At 48.3% G+C, this 20019-nt stretch overlaps 1 protein-coding gene across 1 annotated transcript; it reads right to left on the bottom strand.

Annotated features, from left to right (window-relative positions):
* Positions 1 to 620: 620 nt before the first annotated feature.
* Positions 621 to 19993, bottom strand: syde2 (synapse defective 1, Rho GTPase, homolog 2 (C. elegans)). The gene is given in 10 exon segments (XM_085928263.1): positions 621 to 3616; positions 4246 to 4477; positions 4609 to 4790; positions 7797 to 7923; positions 9918 to 11065; positions 14188 to 14434; positions 14654 to 15024; positions 18289 to 19819; positions 19821 to 19916; positions 19918 to 19993. Coding segments are annotated over 10 exon segments (4599 nt in total). The 5' UTR covers positions 19960 to 19993; the 3' UTR covers positions 621 to 2993.
* Between the last annotated feature and the right edge of the window lie 26 nt (positions 19994 to 20019).

The raw sequence follows: 20019 nt of genomic DNA, 5'->3' as shown, positions 1-20019 counted from the left end.
ATATTTTTTTTATTGTTTTTCCGCAAATAGTTCAAAACGACTTACTTATGTAGCTGAGGATATTATACAATCTGTTGTCGTGGACAGGTGAGTGAGCGAGCCAGCGAGTCAGCACATTCTTCCCCTCAAATTTATGGTTGTTCCAGGCAGTCACCAGAAGTGTTATGAACTGTCAACAGAGACTCAAAAAAAAAAAAAAACATTAGAGTGCTGAGAAGCCTCAGGCGTGCGTCTAACTCGTCATGCTAACGGTATGAGAGATTGTAACACCTCACTGAAAAGATTCAGCTCAAGTACAGATGAAAAGCTCTTAATAGTGTAGCCTTATCAATTGTTTCAAAAGTTTAGGTGATATCGATTTGTCCAAATGTCGCTCCTAAATGTCTATATTTGGACACTATTTTTCAGCTGCATGCTGGGAATGTCCCTGAAGCGAGAAAAGAATTTGGGGAGATTCCCACGAGGGCAATTCAATGACTTGTTGAGCCACACATCACACAAGGCTACTTTATCTCCAAAGAGATGAAGAAAACGCAATGACCCTTGAGAAAGGCCTCAATTGTTTGTTGTTGTTGTTTTTTTCATTTGTCGTACACATTTGACGCACAACACATGGAATAATATCCTTTATTATGATCGTACATGACTCAGGATCAATGCAAAGTAATATTTTCTCTTCAGAGGACAAGATGGCATCTCTGCCACTGTATATATATGGGATGAGCGTCAAGAAAGTCAACACTGAAAGCAGTCTTGAGTTCCAGCGCCACTAATCCCATTGAATTGAGTGCTTTTTGCTTTTGTTAGATGCACTTGCCTTACATTTGTGTCTATGGAATACATACAATCAATAGAATAGAATGTAATATTGCCATTCATTCTCTGCTCATCAAGCCGGAATTAGATGAAATGAATTTCAAGTCACGGTGAGAGTTATTACGCACGATCCTTATCTGGGCAGTCCTCTGAAGGAAGACAAAGTGTGACAAAGAAAGGAAAGAGCTTCCATTCGAAAAAGCTCTTTTGACACATAAATACGTGGCAGATTAGAAATGGCCTCATTCCATGTCACTAAAGCTTTTGACCGCGCCACGCCACGAGAACGTTCAGTACCTTAAAAAAGATCCCAACACCTCCGATGCTGAACACAGCTCAGTCTCATCCAAGAAAAATAAAATCCAGTTGTACCATGAGTCCAGCACATGAAGATGTGGACATACGTACAGGGAGAAAAGCAACGACTACATCTTTGTAAAAGTCAAAACACTATGAGGTCAGAAGCATATAAATACACACACAAAAAGGTACTCCAAATACATTGATATTACTCTATACATATATCCATGTATCGGTTAAATACTGATTACTGTGTTGTCAATTCATGACTGGATGACTAAAAAGATCCATTGAGTTGTTGTTGTTTCACATTTTGCTACGGAGCTGAGAGAAAAAAAACAAGCGCGACTGATAAAGAATAGTTTGACATTCATAGATGATATCTACATCTACAATCACTTCTTGCTATAGAGACTTGGATGCTGCCCACACAACTGGTAGCAAGGAATGCCACATCCAAATCGGTTGGACTCAATAAATAAGCAATTGGATTCATTTCCAAATCGTTCATGGGCCTGTATGGCAATAGCACTTTGTTCCTCTTGAGCCAATCAAGACAAAGACAATAAGACTTCCAAGGTGATGATGGTGCGTATTGCCACTCAACTTAGCAGTAGTTGGACATCCGCATTAATGTGCGCTTTGCTGATCCAAATGTAGCTTATTTGGAGTATTTTTTGTGGAGCGATGTTTCCCAATAAAAATCAAGCTGCCATTGTGAACGCTCGACCAAATGAACACTACTGTCCTTTATTTGCACGACATAAAATATCTATCTATCTATCAATGACACCTAGGTATGAATTCCTGCAGTCATAGCGTGTGTGTTTCTATTCAAGCAAAGATGATGCTCTCATACATGACAATTGAATGAAGCACAATGACAAATAAAAGCATAGACTGCTTTGGAAGTGCATTCGCGTCCGACCAATTGGAATGAGTTCAATCGCGGTGTCGCCGTGACAACATAACACGCGTGTCATCTCGAGGCGCTCTCGTACATTCTGTACAAACCACTTCAGATTTGGGGGAATGTTGGGGAAATAACGAGGAATGGAAACTGCCTTGCAATCTTTCCATTTCATTCACTGATGATATGCTTCATTTAGGAAAGTGCAATGATTAGAACTTATGGATGGAACTGCAGAATGGTAGGCTGGTAACATGAGCATTTTGTGCTGAAGATATCATTTGTAACATTTGGAATTGTATTTTTTTTTCCTTCCCCACAAAAAGGTCTGGGCAGCCCACTAATAGTGGGTTTGAGCACACGTACGTCTCCAGTGGGTCAAAGGACGATGGAGGCTTTTCTCTTCTAGCTACTTGTTTGTTCAGCACATTTTCAATCACCTAATTGCCTATTTTGGTTGGAAAGAAATATTTCATGAAAGTTCTAATGTTTCTCAAATTCTTTCCTAGCTGTGGAAGCTCTCCATTGTAAATGTTGCTTGAGACAGAAGCCTGCCAGGAAAAAATATCTGTGAAAGCACAGCGAGGGTTGACTTTGAAACAAATCTGTTTTATGAACTGGATGCGTGCGTTAAATCCTGTCAGCAACTGCGTGTACAATACCACTTTGGAGATTGAGACGTGACCTAGCTTATTATTATTATTATTATTATTATTACAAACGTAGTGGAAAAGCATCCAAGTCTTCCTAGCATGGAGAGGATGCTGCGTGTGGATTTTGCATGTGGTGAACCACCTTCACACAATTAAGGCACCTTTGAAACCCCCGAGGGGGTCAATGGGTTCTTCTCATAAGAAGAAAAGCAACGACGTGGAACGCCAAACTGGAGCCCAAAGAACAACATCCAGACTAAGGACAAAGAAAAACAGCAAGGAATGAATGAATGTCTGTGACTTGTCACAAATGGTTAGTACCCCACGTTGATCTTGTTCTTATTGAGTTCTCTTTCTAGGTTCCCTATGAGAGTGTCTATGCTCTCCTGAAGGTCTCTCAGGTTCACCCTGTTGCTCAGCACGGGGCTGATGTCCTGGATCTTCATGTAAGCCTGGTACGCGTGCTCCTTGCTCAGGTGGTGAGGCAAGATGTGCTCACACGGGCTTTCCTTCTCCTCCTTATCCTGCTCTGCCTCATCTTCATCAATCTTGTCTGTCTGTTCCTCCTCCGCCACCACATCCTCCTCCTCCTCCCGACTCAGAGTCCGCAAGTGCTGGTCCGCATCGTCGGGCTTTTCAAGCCCCTCGTCTACGTCCGCGTCCTCCGAGGGCACGTCGTCGTAATCGGCCTCTCCTTTGCCGTGAGAGAGCAGAAGCGTCTCGGCGGGGAAGTAGCCGTCGCCGCAGCCGCTCCAGTCGCCGGCGTAGCGGTTGCTCGGGCTGTCCAGGCGTCCCGCTTTGGGCCGCAGAACACCCGCCATTCCCGCTTCGGTGAGGTTCAACACCTGCGGCCGCTCTTTTCTCCGGCGCAGGGGAGGGACCGTCGTCAGTGAGTCCAGGCCTTCATGGGAGGAGGGCTGATGATGAAGGTCCACCACTGGAGAGAGGGAAAAAAAGCACCAATAGTCTTCATCCATCACATCAGAGGAATCCATCCATGCAAATGTAATCGTGCTGTGTTCTAACGGACTCATTGCCTGTGTGCACATATCAACTAGGGCTGGGCAATCAATCCAAATGTATTTGTCATTTTGCCTTCTCATGATCAGAACAAAATAATACAGCGCAGTGTGTATTTGCAAGTTCCAACAAATACGATGCCCTGAATGCACTTGACTGTGTTGCTTGCACAAATGTGCTATTGATTGACGTTCCACTTTACTGCAAAAACAAAAACAATTAGACATACACACTGGAGGTCATGTTTTGCTTGATTGATGCTCATGCATTGGGCGGAAAAATGGACATAACTTTCATTTTTGTGCCAACGCAAGTCGAGTCTAGCACGTTTACGCTCATTTGGGCGTGCCGCCGCACAAGGCAGCCTCGTCCCCGATCATTTGGTAACGGAAAGTAGTCTGCGTTGGGTGTAAAAGCAGGCGCGTCATCGTTTTTGCGCAGCGGCGATGCTTTCGATGAGAATGCGTGATGGATAAAACATTTGGGAGAAAAAAAGGCTACACTACGATTATTCATAGACACACGTGTAAGCCATGAGCTAGTTACCTGGCCAGAGCTGCAGCAAGTAGTGCAAGACTTCAATGTGCTTCTTGAAGTGCAGCGCACTGGCTAGTTCCTCGGAGTCGATGAAGACGCGGTTGGTGTGACAAGATGCCTCCTGACGTTGGCTGAGCAACACGGGGCCAAAACACACCGCCAGGTTCTGGCATGTCATCTTGTTCACTTGCTGGTAGGACGCCACCAACTTCAGGTGGTCAAGAAGTTTCCGCAACGTCATCTGACGCAGAGAACAAGACCAGTCAAGTCGGGTGGATAGCCGTGTGCAAGTTTGTGCAAGATTGTTCCATTTGACCAGATAAGTAAATATTAAATACATTATTAATATTATATTATAAACATATTCCTCACCCTCTCCACTTCCGGAAGGATGTCCAACAGGCCCACGGTGTGTTCGGAGTCGGCGTGGTCGTTCTCGCAACCGGCCGCTCCCATCCTCAGAGGTCTGGTGGCCATGGAGTCCAATACCGCCTCGTACAGCTGCTTGGTGATGAGAGGGTAGGGGAGCTCTCGTAGGTAGTCCTTTAATACGCCTGGCGGGTGGGGAATAAACAAGCTCGGTGAGACTTGGAATCACGCTGCATGAACACCCGGGAAGTGTGGCTTCAGCAGAGGCTGAGAGCAGCCACACAAAAACACCCCTGAGGTATCGTCTTTTATCTGATCTGAAGACATCTGGATAAGTACTGGAATGATGCAGGCTGCTGGCACTGACACAAGATACGTCCATTCTATCCAACTCCAGCAAATTTGTCTTGTGGCTCTGACTACAGACAGATCGACAATCGAGCAAAGTCACGAGCAAGAACAAAAATGCCTTGGCAGAGGTAATAAAGACAAAGTGTGTGATTTGCTATCGTCTTAACTGGAACTCTTTACTCTGACAACACACACACACAAATTGCGCATTCCTGAGGAAGCCAGTCGGAGCGTTGAAGAAAAACAACACATTGAAACAAGCGTACTGTCGTCAGGTTGATAGGCATCCTGACAAGTCCAATTTTAACAGGGCTTGAGGCAAACAATCACTTTCAACTTGTGCCCCCCGCACTAATTGCATGGTCATGGTGTCTTATGAGTGCACTCGGGTGAAGTTGTGGCATGTTTGTGTTTTTTTCAAGCCCGAATAACATTCTTGAACGCTTCTGTTTTGGGTTATCTTGGTAGGTCGGAAATCTGCTATGAGTGCGATAAGGAGTGGTAAACATTCATTCTCTTCTTCGCCTGGGAAGACGCACAGATTTGTCAAACAGATTACCCTGAAATTCTTTGTGGACGTTGTCTGGCTTCCTGTTATCCAGATGAAATATTTTCTGCTTGCTTGTGGTTGTCCATTGGCAAATCAGTTTATTTGGTTCCATGGATGTCCAATCCAAGTGTACAAGAGAGCACAGCCGCACCAAGAAATCATTAGCCTGCTATGAGTCAGTGTGTGTGTGTGTGTGTGTGTGTGTGTGTGTGTGTGTGTGTGTGTGTGTGTGTGTGTGTGTGTGTGTGTGTGTGTGTGTGTGTGTGTGTGTGTGCGCGCTAAGTACTTTTGTGTTTCAGGCCTTGTTAATACCTGACACACATAATGCAAGTGCTCTCTTGCTCACACACAAATACAGGTCAAGGTCATGGACTCAGGGGGGGGGGAGCAGGTGTGCGCTTCCCTTTGAAGGAGGAGGGCCAGCGCGTTCAGAGGGGAGATGGAATCCACTACCTGGCCACTTTGTGGTCTTGACACAATCACACAGTAACAATCATCATAATTTCAGTACTCTGAAGGTGGCATAAAATCCAAGGGGGCACAGCGCTACCTCTAACCTCTTGTTTCGACACCATTGAAGGTCAGTCCCCTTGTCAGCACCACGGCTAGAGAACAGACACGGGTTCGTTCTCCATTCTGCTCCCCTCCCTGCAATTCCGCTTTTTTTGCTGTCTTTTTTGGGATGCGTGTCCCTACCTTGGTCTACATTGTTGCGCAATCCCTTCCAAAACCCCAATGCAAACCTTCCGTCAAACCTTGGGTCAGAGTTGCTCAATCCATAGGCTGTGAACTTTTTTGGGACACCCGAGCAAGCCTGGCGCGCTTTGTCAAGGGTTTTCCTGAATATCCGGGTTCAGCTAATCCCTCACGCATGAGCCAAATACCATCTGTGTTTGTTCGGCAACAAAGAAGCCACTTGTTAATGACTTTCCGTGTCTTCGCCGAAAGAAAGGAAGCGATCTATGGAAAAGATGGGGCAAAGCCTCATTTCTCGCCGCTACTGGCTTCTTAACAGCACACAGGCAAGCTGGTGCTGAAGATATGACACCATTGACTCAACTGTCTGTCCACAATGTGCTCATCATTTTTTGTGGCGCTTTGAAATGGGATTGGAAACAATGGCGGGCTACGCACTGAGTATGTTTTGCAAGCTTTGGATTGAACCCTGACCCCTGGATACTAATCCTCCGCTTTTAACTTAATTAGCTGCGCTCAACTCATACCTTTGGCTTGCCCACACTTTCTTACGTTCACAGTGAAGTCAGAAATCTAAATGACAAGCTATTTGTATAACCAGCAAAAAAACCACAAAAAAAAAACCTTAATAACTTGGTAGCGGTGCCATTTGTCGCCCTCATTCAGCCCGATGCTCAAGCGGCTTGACAGAGCAAATGTCGGCCGGCGGCGAGCAAAAAGCAACAAGCTGCGCTGGTGCTGGGCCTTTTTTTCAAACTTGCTCAACTGTTAAGTGTGTTTTTTGCCCTGCCATGCAAATGCATGCGGATCAAAGCTGACATGATAGGACAACGCCTATGCGGGGCCTCTTCCTAAAACCAACACAGGCTCCTAAATGAACAGGGGCAGGGGATGGCAGGGGAGGGCAGGGGAGGGAAGGGGCTTCCATCCTCTCTTTCTCTTTTTGTTGGCAGAAAATAATGACAAAGTCACGTTGTCACACTGCAGCAGCGGCAGCCATCACTCAATCCAAGTGACACTGCTTTTGGATATATCCCACAGTTGCAATTTGAAATATATACAAACACGTAATAATGGCAATCATCATCATCATTAGAAAATGACGAGCATTAAATGAAAGGTAAAATGCATCCAATGACTTCATGAAATGACAGCTTATTGCACTTCTTCCACTTCCATTCATGTAGTAATGTGCAAAATACACCCCCCAAAAATGCCCTGATATGACTTCAATGTGCCCGTGAAAGGACAGTGGAGAACATGTAGCAACTTGACAAAGAAGGAATGACCAGAATGTACAGCACAGTCCGATAGTGAGCGTGTGTGGGCCCTTCCCTCGTGGAATGCTTTTACAATAAACATCACACACACTCGCTGACCTATCTGGTGCAAACACACTGTAGTTCAGACATGTCTCGCTCGGGGAGTCAGACGTCTTTTATTGGTGGCACCGGATCAGTACGGCAAGGTGCTTCCACTTTGACTACCTGTTAGCAATTTAGATTTGATATTTAGGAATGAAAACTAGGGTTCGTTTGATAGGATTTTTTGGATTGCCAATGTCATTGCTTTCCCTTCCGGGGTCGTTGTTTACCTGTGATAACGTTGATGTCAGGATAGGTGTTTTCACACAGTCCCACGGCATAACTGTCTCTCTCAAAGGCCTCTCGTAGCTCCTTCTTTACAGCTGCAGAGCCGCAGAGCCGGTACAGCCCCACCACCTGCAAACATGTGAAATGAGGCCAAGTCAACATACGCCCGCCACTGGCGTCAAACAAAAGTCCAGCCCCAACAATCACGTCCTGTCTCCTTCCAGTCGCTTGTTCAATGACTTTGTCCTTTCAGTGGGGGAGCAAAACGCACGCACGATTCAACATGATGCATTGAATAGGAATCAAAGTTTGATCCCAACATTGACATGTGATAGTGAAAGCAGGCCCAGTTGTCTTCTATTGGGATGAAGGCGGGCTTGTGACGTTGCGTCATTTCTCCTACATGTGTCTGTCTGGTATGCGGCATGGCTGACCAACTGGTGTGGTTGCCCCAGCAACGTGTTAAGTCACTGGGCTGTGAATGGTGAGCTGGACCCACTTTTGCATCCAAAAAAGAAAGGAGACACGCATACGTATCACCGCTCTTTCCAGGCTCTATGGTAGAAGCACGTCTCAGCGGGTCAAACTATTTCCGAGCTGAACTGCTTTTTTTTAAATCTCACACGAGTGGGAGAGACAAGGACAGATTAGCTGAGGATTTAGCTTTGTGTGCAAGTCAGTGGGCACAATGAACAACTAGTCCATTCAGACAAAAAAAGGCTGTTTAGTGGAGCACGGGCGGGTAACAGCTGTTAGCACTTCATACGCTGCGGCTGCCCAGCAACATGACGGACGCAAGGCCACCCCGCCACAGCAGCAGCAGCAGGAGCAGCCCTCCCTGTATGCGGAGGTGGAACAAAACGGACAAGCATGGGCACTCTTGGTCGGATGGATTTGTGTTTTGTCTCAGATCAGCACCACAAAGGAAGAGTGAAATGGATGCTTGACTTTATTAACGCCCTGGCAGGCCAACTCAATCAGAAAGACGACAACTCTTCAAGTATCTTCAGATGGACACTCGAGAGTTTGAGACGCGCACGACTGGACATCTTTTCAAAAGACCTCCCATCATCCAGCCAGCATCTTAAAAGCTTGTAGAAGCCAGCCTGAGGTCATGTGATTGAAAGTGACTCTCGCTAACAGCTTGCTTCAAAGAGCTGCACAAAGCACACTGCACTCACTGCACTCACTTCACTCCTGGCGTGTTTCAGTGACACGACATGCAGATTCCGACGGGATCTGGTGTCAAGACTCTGTCTGTCTGTCTATGAGCCAAGGGCCGCCTATCCCTATTCAACGTCACTTGTACCACTTGATCGCATTCGGACTGAACACAATCTTTCAGTCGTTCAACACAGATAGGAGCAAACAGAGACAGACAAAAATCACAATCAAGCCAGCAGTCAAAGCAGGATGAATGACATCCACAGAGGAAATGTCTTCAAGTTGTCCAAAACAAAATAGGGGCTGATTTATTCTCCGCCGTAAACAAAAACAGTGAGTACCTTGGAAATCAAATCAAGAACCATTACAGCTGCCAGTAGTGCAAAATAGCCCAGGGCAGGGTCGCTTGCCCCCCCCCTTTTAATGTTTAGCAGAGGTTTCATGTTTGCCTCTTGGCCCTAGGCAGGCAGGCAGGCACTCGCTGCCCCTGGCATGTTGCGAACAATAGCCAAAGACTATTACTGTCACTGACTCCTAATTAGAAGAAACCTTGTAGTCTCTTTCAAAACACTTTGGCTGGCTGGCTGGCTGGCTGGCTGGCTGGCTGGCTGGCTTGCTTTCAAGAAATGTGCTGGGGTGGACATGATTTAGGACAAATTCCACGGGTCCACCATCATCCTCATCACATGACCAGCCTCTTAATGCTTTCTCTTTCAAGGACATTGCGACATGAAAGGAGTGTCCTTTTTCCATTCATCCTATGCTTGCTCCATTTATGACCGCCGCGGGGAGAGCACTCGTCGCTCCCATACAGGATGGCGCTATGATTCCTCGCTCCCATACCAAATGAGTTGATGCGCATCTGTCGTCACTTTAGCCACGTCACGCGCTGATGGGAATGGTCGAATCCATCGCAATCGCAGTACGTATTCCCAAATGAAATGAATAATAGGACTCACCTGGCAACCCCGTTTCTCAATCTCATTGATGCATTTGCTAATCAGCAGCGGCACCAGGAGTCCGGTGTCTTCCCTCTCCACCACCCGCCACGCCTCCACACCAAAGACTTGGGGCTCCCTGCTGCCATCTGCGTCTCCATCCAAGGAATTCTGCCAGTGCTCCATCAGGTTCAACTTGACATATATCAGCCCGCGGGGTTCCAGCTTGACCGCCAGCTGGTGGGAGCGTATGACCCTGAAGAGCGCGGGTAGGACCACCGTGCCGTGGCAGCAGACCCGGTTTCGCCTGGGAGTGGGCTCCCAGCTGAACACCACCAGCTTCAAATGCTGGGCGTTCTCCAGCTCGATGTTGAAGGTGTGGTCCATACCCAAGAAGGTAGTTCGACAGGTAAGGAGCGCCGTCCGTGCTTTATTGACCGAGTCCACTTGAATGGCGCAGTAGACATCGCGAGAGTCCACGCGAGGCGGCTTGAGGTCCTCGGCGCCGTAAAAGTGCAGGCTCATCAGTCCGGAGATGTACTGGCTACATTTGGGCTGCTCTGTGAAGCTATAATGGCGGAAAGCATCGATGTCCAAATCCGTACCGTTGGCTTTGGAGCTTCCGCTCGGTCCTTCCGCGTAATTATATCGGCACTCCTTGCCCTCCGCGGAGGTGCGCTTCCCGGATTTGGACACCAGCTCCGGTGAATCGCCGTCGCTCAAATATCCACCTTTACTGGCAGATTTGGAGCCGCCGCCGCCGCCGTTGTTTTTCTTCTTACCGAAGCTGTGTTGCGTGGCCACGCTGCTGTCCAAGTGGTAGCGTGAGATCACGTTTCGGCTGGCGAGCCCGGCGCCAGATAGAGCCGACCGCTGAGGGCCTGAACTTTGGGAAGTGGCTTCGATCGCCACACGGGGAGCGCGAAGTGATTGGGATCTGGGCTCTGAAGGAGCACTTCCATTGCTGCTGCTGCTGCTGCTGCTTTGACCCTTGACGCTGAGTTTCCGGCTGAGTTCCGGAAGCTTCTTCATCTTCATGGAAAGTTTCCTGACGGTGCGGGGAGATTTGATCTTGTCTGGGAATGACCAGTTGATGGAGCTGCTCTTCTTAGAAGGGTTTGGGCTGGAAGGAGGGGAGAAGCCAACACTATTGGGAAAGTCGGGAACATCTACAAAGGCAATGAGAAAGGCACGAGAAGTTAAATGTTGCCCTCGATACCTCGATCTTGCTGCAAGGAAAAAGAAAGCAAACTCAGCAATTTGCCCACTCGTGAATGTCATGTTATTTTTGTGACGGACGGTTAGCTTCCAAAGGAAAAGACGTGATTATCTGGACTCAGAGAGTTTGCCCAGTCATGTATGTACCTTTCCACCTTGTAGCAGGGGAGGTGCAGGATTAGGCGTGTATCACATGACTTGGCAAGTGCTTTGACGACTGCTTTTAGAACTAACCTCATTTGGATCACGCAATAGCGTCCACTGAAGAAGGCCTAAAGGATCGACGAATGCATTTGATGATTTGATTGTCATCCACAATGACAAACCTCTGACGCCAGGCACACAAAGAGGAAAGAAGAGGGATAGCCAATTTTACTAGCTCTATTTTTAGAGGGAACCTGGAGTCATAAGTGAGAGGGAGGCAGAGGTGCAGGAAAGGGATAGGATGGAGGACAAAGACGCCCCTTGTCCACCCACGCACTTGAACTGGAGAGCTGGCTGCTGCTGGTGTAGTGAACATGGGCTGGCTGGCTGGCTGGCTCTGGTGAAAATTCAACAACTAGGGAGGGGTCGCTCTTTCACACACACGGCCCGCTCAAATTTGTTTTCCACTACCTTGCACGTCACCGCGTATACAAACGATGACATTATTCCCGTTACGCGTGTGAAAAACATTTCATGAAAGGAGCTCAAAACAAGGCATCATCCAGCCACGTTGACTCGCCAGCCTTACCAATGGCAACAAATAGGGCTGCAGTTATTGAAAGAAAGATGTAAATATTGACATATCTAATCCATGTATGACCTAAAGTTGCCATCTAACACCACACTATGGAATCTACTCTGGATTTAGAGTGTTGTTCTTACAATTTTGCATCACTGTTTTGTTGACTCCCCCCCAGCCAAAACATGCAGTCGTCCGCCAAGATCAGATTCTTGATTTTAAATCCGAGACTGGAGCTCGGGTGTAACTTTAGCAGCAGGGGTTCAATCTGAAATGCAGCAGACAGTGACGGCTAAACTACACCCGAGAAAAAAAACTCTGATCCCATGCCAAGTGGGATTCCACAACCTGGCAGCAAAGAGAAAATGAGATTGGGAATGAATGCACCATGCTTGCTCACTGAGTCCATCAAACATTATTTTCCCCCCAAAAAAAAAAAACTGTCAATAGGCAGAACACCAGGACTGTGGAGTGAGGAGGTAAAGAAGCAGCCCATTGAATGGAGCTAAACTATTGTCAGAGCCATCAGAGAGCACATCTGCACTTCTTCATTCATTCATTTAGCAGACTCCCGACTTGTGCTCAAGGCCTGTCCAATGTGTAACGCACTGATAGGTCACGACTCATCCCCGGTCGGTCGGTCCATTATGTCATATTTTCTGTCCGCGTCTGTGTGCTCGCCCCTCCCCTCCTGTGTGCCCACGATCTATGTACTAATAATCACAGTCACCTGCCTCTAGTTACCTGTGGCGTATTTAAATCCAGTCTGCATGTCACGCCCTTGTGGGATTATTTTATGTCTCACGTCGCTGTCACGGCTGTTTTTGTTAGCCAGTCTGTCGGTCACGTCACGTCACGTCACGTCACGTCAGGCCAGTCCAGTTATTGGTTTGGTTAGGTCGTCGTGTTTGTCCGCTGTCTGTTCCCCTTCTCCTCCCTTTTCCCTTCAATAATCCCTGGTCCAAACTAGATTTGGTCGCCCTGCTCCATTCCGAATCGTGACATGATAATCTTGAAAAGCAGAAGACCCAGACTAGATGGTCTCACATTTTGGGGGGGACACATTTGCACAAAGACAAAGCCAATGTTTCTTGACTGTGCTTAGCATGCCACACATTGCATCTACCTGATGTAGACGCTGTAAAAGGCCCTACTTTGACAAATCCATTTTGCCTACGCTTGCTATTGTTTATTTAGGAACTGGGATTTGCAAAAGCACCCTTAAGTCTTGTTGAAAGGAGCTTTTTAATCATCAGATGCTGAAGATTCATCACAACAAAAACTATTCAGGTCTGCTTAAAATAAAAATAAAAATACCTGACAGATCAATTACCCACCAGTCACTCCAAATGCCTTGTGGAATAGAAAAGATCATTCAGATTTATTTAGCAACAACAAATGAAAGAAGAGTGTGTTCCTTGGCAGGCGCTGTGAGCCCAAAGCCTCTTTATCTGATTAATCACTGGAAAGTGTCCTGCTCTGCTCTGCTCTGCACTGCAGTGTAACACAATGCTCTGGTCTGAAAAGCTTCCAGTTGGCCCAATGCTACATCCTCTCCAGGCTTGGAGAAAAATAGCAAGTTGTTTTTGTTTTCTTTTTTCTCCAATGAATAAGAATATTGGCAAACAACCAGGGATTGGAAGGGAGGGGGGGGAAGCGACCACAACAAACTCACACAGAGGTGTATTTTGTTTCCATCATTAAGGGACATTTGAAAAACTTTAGGCCAGCCCAAAATGTTTTGCAAGTGTGTTTTCATCACTGAAAATGCAAACAATACCAAATAGTTTCTGTGTGCAGTGTAGGCACGTGTGGCATTTGATTTGATCCCAAATCTACAGCACAGAGAAGACACACCAAAAGTCAGAAGGGCAATTTTGTCAAGAAAACGGATCACTCGCTACACAACCACCACTAAGTTGCATTGAAGTGAGTGTCTCAGTTTTCATTCGTCAGCAAAAGCTGGTATTCCTCAGCACACCAGTCGAGCGAGTTTGCGTGCCATAGAAAAGTGCTAGGAAGTCACAATTACAAGCTTCGCTCAACATTTGCTCCAAACTACCATGTTGACACATCACAAAGCGGAACAAGTCGGAGCTTAGGAAGAGACAAAGAGTCGTGTGCTGCCTGTCATTGTGGAGAGCAACATTTCATTCACGCCTTGATAGTTTGGAAGGAATTGACTTCATGGTTTCTTTTCAGTAGATTGGACGAGGTTTTCTTTATGAGTTTTTGCCCAGCAGCAGCAGCAGCAGCACCACCAAACAACAGCGCTAACCTCCAAATGTTGGACTACAGAGGCCATGGTGTTCATGATTTTTTCAACACGTGTCTCTTTTGCTGACTTACCAACAGATTTGCTTGTGCAGGGCCCTCCCTCCTCCTGAGCTTTCTGTCTGTCTGTCCAATGTCCAGCATTTCCTTCCCCAAGCGAGTCGGGCCCGCCGGCGCACTCCAGGGTCCTCCTTTGAGGGGGGTCGACCAGTCGGACGGAGGCTCTGTTGGACACCTCCAGCTCGTCATCCTCGGGAATGGGGTTGTACCAGATCTCGCCTTCGTCGTCGGCATCGTTCTCTTCCGCTGGGTCCACGCTCACCTTCGTTCAACAAGGAGCCAAAGGAAAAGCAAAATAAGCGGGATGTAAAACCGACTGGAACTTAAGACTATTAGCACGTGCCACTCAAATGACAAATAGCTCTCCATCTTCCATCTTAAACTCAGGATCAAGAAGATCAAGCTTATTATCTTCAACCACCAAAGCAAATGAGGAATTCCTTGAAGCTGTTCTCCATTACGGCAAGGCTGTGAGATTAACCTTGGGTAGATGCAGGTGGGCCGGTCGTGAAGCCGGCCGCGAAGCCGGCCGCGAAGCCGGCGGCGAAGCCGGCGGCGAAGCCGGCGGCAAAGCCAGCCGCGAAGCCGGCGGCGCCTCCCCTGAACTTGTCATTTGCTCCGGAGAAGGACTGGGCGGAGGCGGCGGTGGCCGAGGGTAGGCCAGGCCGGGCTCCTCCTCCGCTCCCGGCTGGCCAGCTTGCAGTTCATCCTTAGTGCAATGGTTCTTTCCCAGGGTGCTCTGCTGCAGCCAGTTGCGCTTCTTGGCGACTGTGATGGTGTGGAGTTGCGGTCGCCACGCCGAAAGCTCATTGGCCCTGGCAGCCTCTTGCCATGGGACATTCTCAGCGAGAGCTGCTGAATGTGCAATAGAAGGAGGAGGTTAGAGAAGAGAAAGGTTACGCCGCATGCCAGGAGACATTCAAACCAAATGAATCAGGACTGTCTGGCCATCTGGCCGTCCATCCATCCATCCATCCATCCATCCATCCATCCATCCATCCATCCATCCATCCATCCATCCATCCATCCATCCATCCATCCATCCATTCATCCATCCATCCATCCATAGATCCATCCGTCCATCCATCCATCCATTTTTACACTGCTTCTACACCCCAGATTGGTCGCCAGGCAGAGACAAACAAGCATTCGCACTTAGCACGGCGAGCTAGCCACTACGTCACCGTGCTGCTGATGAGCGCTTGATTATGATGTCAATTTCACTCTTAATCCAGATTGAATTAAACGTAATTCATGCCCTGTAAAGTTGAAGAAAACATCTGTATCATGAAACCCAAAGTACACAAATACATGAATGACTATAAACTAAAGACCTGATATGTACGTATCCATTGGAACGTAACGAATGGGAAAGAAAGGCACCCGGAGCAAATGGGCAGGCTTGATTTTGCTTTCGGCTTCCATCATTGGACAAATATGTGTGTTCAAGGGAAGGGAAGAAAGAAGGGTGCTGAGGCAAATGCCTTGCTCCAACTTGTAGAACAGAAACATTGAAAAGTCTTTGTCAAGACCCTCGGCATTCTTTGATGAGGCAACTTTTTGCTTTTTTTGTATTTGCATGCAAATTGTGGACAGCAAAAGCGCTAACGCATCTCTGTCGTCATCCAGAGAGCCACTGGGCATCAATTCAGCCCACGGAGTACTTTGGAGAGCGTGCGGTTGGAAAACATCTGTGACCAAAATGTCTTCTCAACATGACATAACAAAGAGTTGGCTGCTGCCAGTCAGCAAACTTCTTTCCACCTCAGTCATATGAGAAACGTCAAAAAGTGTACCATGGAATTATTCATTCTGTCTGGCTCATCATTTTCGGACTCATTCAAATATGTTTCTGATGGACTGAGACGTTTTTTTTCTGCCATTTCGGAGCCTAAAAGAGGGAAGGGAGGGGAAGGGAGGGGAGGGCTGAGCCTTTTCCTGAATGAAAGAATGAAAACTGCTTTGGAGTGACAAACAACAGTAAAGAGGATTGGTCAAGCTTGCAAAAAAAGCCACACCTCCACTCCTGGCCAAGCTGCCGTGCTGGGACAAGAGGATGGATGGATGCCTGTGTGCGGCGGAGTTGTTGTCGGCGTGCCAGCATGGCACATTGAGGGGTCTTTCATAACTGGGAAGAAGAGCGACGTGTGCTGACACGAGCAGCATTCCAGACAACAGCTCACGGACGCAGCCCAAAAGCGGGCTCCAAATATCAGATGGATGGATGGACCTTACAGTATGACTAAGGTTTGCTGTTATTTATGTGACACAGCGGCAACCGGTGCACATGGAAAAGGCGGAAGGAAGACCTACTTTCAAGCTGCGACCCTACATAAATCTCACACTCCTTGAAGCTAACAGACGCTCACACAGCACAATAATAGAAGGTTTGCATGTCTGTGTGGGAGGAAGCCAGATGAGGTGGCGCTGGGATGACAACTCTTACGCTTTGGCGAGAGAGAGAGGAAAGCTTATTTCCTGGATGTACTATTAAAAAGCTGTAGTAGTGCTGCCATGCCACTAAAGCTGGCTCTAATTATATTCTCAATCTAAATCGACTAAGTGACGACGGATCTGCTTTGATCCACTTTGCCAGCAGCTTCCAACTTTGCTGTCGTGTACAGCGTTTGGGGCTCCCCGTACATTCCTGTTGATCAACATTGATATGCTAATGATTAGATTGGAGACCAGGCCGGAGATTGTTTGGGGTTACGTCAACGCCGTGGAGTCTTGGCAGCCTGCTTCAACGCATCCAGAAATGTACTGTACTACTGTACTAAACAAGGCGCTCTGATGACCTATTTAGTGACACAAAAAAGAATGAAGGCATTTACCCTCACTTAGCTCATAAAGGGTCCCCGTGCCTCAGCCATGCCTCAGTCATGCCTCAGCTTTCTCCATGAAGGTCGCATTCCGATATTGGACCGACGAGCAACATTTGAGAAAATGTCCTTTCCTCCGCCAGCTAAATATAACAATTGTTTGCAAGCAGACATTGTTCATTCATGGGGTGAAAGTGACGCCACGCAAACAAGTTAAACAGCAGGAATGGCATCCCAAAAATCCAATCCTTTAAATGCAAGTTACCATGGAGCTGCCCTGAGTTAATGACTGGGGAGGAAGGCAACATGACAGCCCAACCCCCTTCCCTTCCCTTCAAGCAGAGAGTTAGTGCACTGGCTCCTCTTCTGCTTTGGATTCCTCTGGCCACAGCTGTGGAAATGTTCAGGGGCAGACGCTGGGGAAAATAGATTCAGCAAAAAAAAAAGAGTAAGAGTAAGAGTACGTCTTGGATGGTTTCTATCATTCATTTACGTATGTACACTTCATTGAGGTTAATACGGAAAGGTAGTCGTATTTATTTGAGGAACTTTTGGTCTGGTGAAGGAATATTGAGCTGAATTGGTGAGCCAATGGCATAGGCCAGAGGCAAGCCTTCCTCTGCTCTGAGCATTTCCAGCAACACATCACTGACAAGTCAACCCAACACCAGGCAGGCAGGCAGGCAGGCAGGCAGGCAGGCAGGCAGGCAGCTCAACTATTTGCTCTGGAAGGCCTCACGTGCTGAGCCAAACGTGCGCTTCACAAAGTAAATAAACCTTTTGAGATTTGGATACATTCAAAGTCAAGAAATTTGCTGAAAAAAAACAAAAGATCAAAGATGTTTCAATCCAATGCGGACAGTTTCATGATACAAAGGTTTTCGCTTGTTTTAACCAACACATTTTCCACATAACCAAATGGCATTCACACACACACACACACAGACACGCACAGTCGCGCACAAATCCCAACATCAGAAAAAGTCCAACGGTGAGAATGAGTTAGTCGTTACTGCTCTATACGGTGAGTCATCCCATGGAAAAGGGCTGGCTGTGCTATGTTAAAATGCGCCCACTACATTAGTTTGAAGAAGAGAACCCGCCACCAGTTAGACAATCGAAAGCAAAGAGCTCCCTTTGCTTTGCATCCACAAGAGGAGGAGTGCCACCGGGCCAAGGGAGGCAGGAGGGCTCGCTCTATGAGTGGAGAGGAATCGTACAGGAAGGAGGCTGATTTCATATGACGTCCACGGGAGTTGCGGCCGCTCCGCTCCGCTCTGTTCGGCCATCCTACCTGAATGCTGCGCTGTCGTGAGCCATTTTACCGTTGGGCCCGACGTTTGGGCCACCGGGCTGGCCCAATGAGAGGGACCTTCTATGCGTTGCTTCATTTCAGACGACAACAGGCGACCTTTGTGCATCCACTCTTGCATCTTGTTGACCGTCACGCCGTGGCCCTTGTTGACTAAGTTGCCCCCCTGCCCTAGCTCGTCACGGTGAGCAGGAGGCGCCCATCCCTCCGGGTTGCCGTCCGAAAGGCTGCCGAGCGAACCGCCGCTTTCGGCGACCGCTTGAAAAGGCTCATTGAAGACCGGCGGCGGCTCACGGGCTCTTCTAACTGCAGCATTCTCGCTGTCCCTATCTGATGGGAGCTCCGGACCCTTTCCGAGAGGGTCGACGCGCTGCAAAGTTCCAAGCGGACACCTGACATCTCCCTCACTAGCAGAGCGCACTAACGTAGCTTTTACCTGAGGTGGGCTCAGACTGACCAAGCTCTTACTGAGGCCTGACTCGACGTTTCCGGCGAGACACAGCAGCGAGGAATCCGTGTCGGACACCTGCCGGGCGCTCCCAGAGGACCACGAGTCGCTGTCGGCGTTTCTGGCCGAGCACAAACTGTCCCTGGAGCGGCTACTGCAGGAGGAGGTGCTCTGCCGCTCGCTCAAAGCACCGCTCGCATGCTGCTGCTGCTGCTGCTCCAAATGGATATCGTTCATGGCGTTGATCAGGAGGTAATAAGCCTCTTTCAGCTGGTTTCGTAGCCTGTCCGTTTCCTGGGCGTCATCCCGAACCATCGGAGGCGGCGTCATCACCTCTCCTCCGTCACCTGCGCTTTTTCGTCCGGTCGCATAGAAAGGCAGGATTTCGTTATCGTAATAATCGTCGTCTTCGCTGTCTAAAGGATGCTTGACGGCCGACGCCACGCTAATGTCACATAAGTGGAGCTCAGTTGGGAAGAAGGCCGGGCCTCGCAGACGGCCCCTGGAGATTTCAATGAGGGTTTCTTCTGTTTGACCAGGGACTGGATTCACAAGCACCGCTGTGTCCAAACTTTGCTTGTTGGCCTTAGGTGCAGTGACAGCAAGGAGGCTTCCCGACTCCCCAGGTTCGCAATGAGAAGTAGCGCAGCGCACACTTTGTGCATAGGAATAAATGCGATAAGAATTGTCCCCGAAGCCAATTGAATCCCCCACGCTGCATTGCCATGGGACCGAGATGAAGTATTTCCTCCGGGCAGGCGTTGTTTCTCCAAACGACATGGTGATGGCGTCGTGGCCCGAGTGAAGCGAGCCTGCCTCCCCCGGGAGCTGCCCATTAACCCTGGCCGCCGCGCCCCGGCTGCTGAGCAACGGCGGACGTGAGCCGGCTAACTCCGCTGACGGACTCAGCCGCAGCAAGTCAACCCCCGTGCTTTGCGCCACTGGGCCGTCAAAACTATTCTCGTACGTGCTCATTCTCTCTGCCGCCGCCGCGGCGTCATCCGTGCCTGATAGCGTGACTACCGGGTGAGCCTCGACTGGGTCTCGCTGCATTTGCAAAACTTTTTTCTTTACCTTCTGGCCCCTCATTCGCGGCGGTGGCGGCGGCAGCGGCGGAGCTCAATCCAGCGCTGAGCGTCTCTCCCTTCTTGTTTTTTTTTCCCACGGAGTTTCGCTAGTAAAGTCCTCCGCAGAGGATCAGCCATTCCTTTGGTTTTGCCCCCGAAATGTTCAATTCCTTTCAACACGTTGGTTCCAGAAGTAAA

Source organism: Syngnathus leptorhynchus, chromosome 13 (assembly GCF_054491065.1).
Source record: "Syngnathus leptorhynchus isolate UIUO chromosome 13, UIUO_Slep, whole genome shotgun sequence".
Lineage (NCBI taxonomy): Eukaryota > Metazoa > Chordata > Actinopteri > Syngnathiformes > Syngnathidae > Syngnathus > Syngnathus leptorhynchus.
The sequence above is the reverse complement of the archived record's forward strand: the minus strand, read 5'-3'. Positions and strand labels throughout refer to the sequence as shown.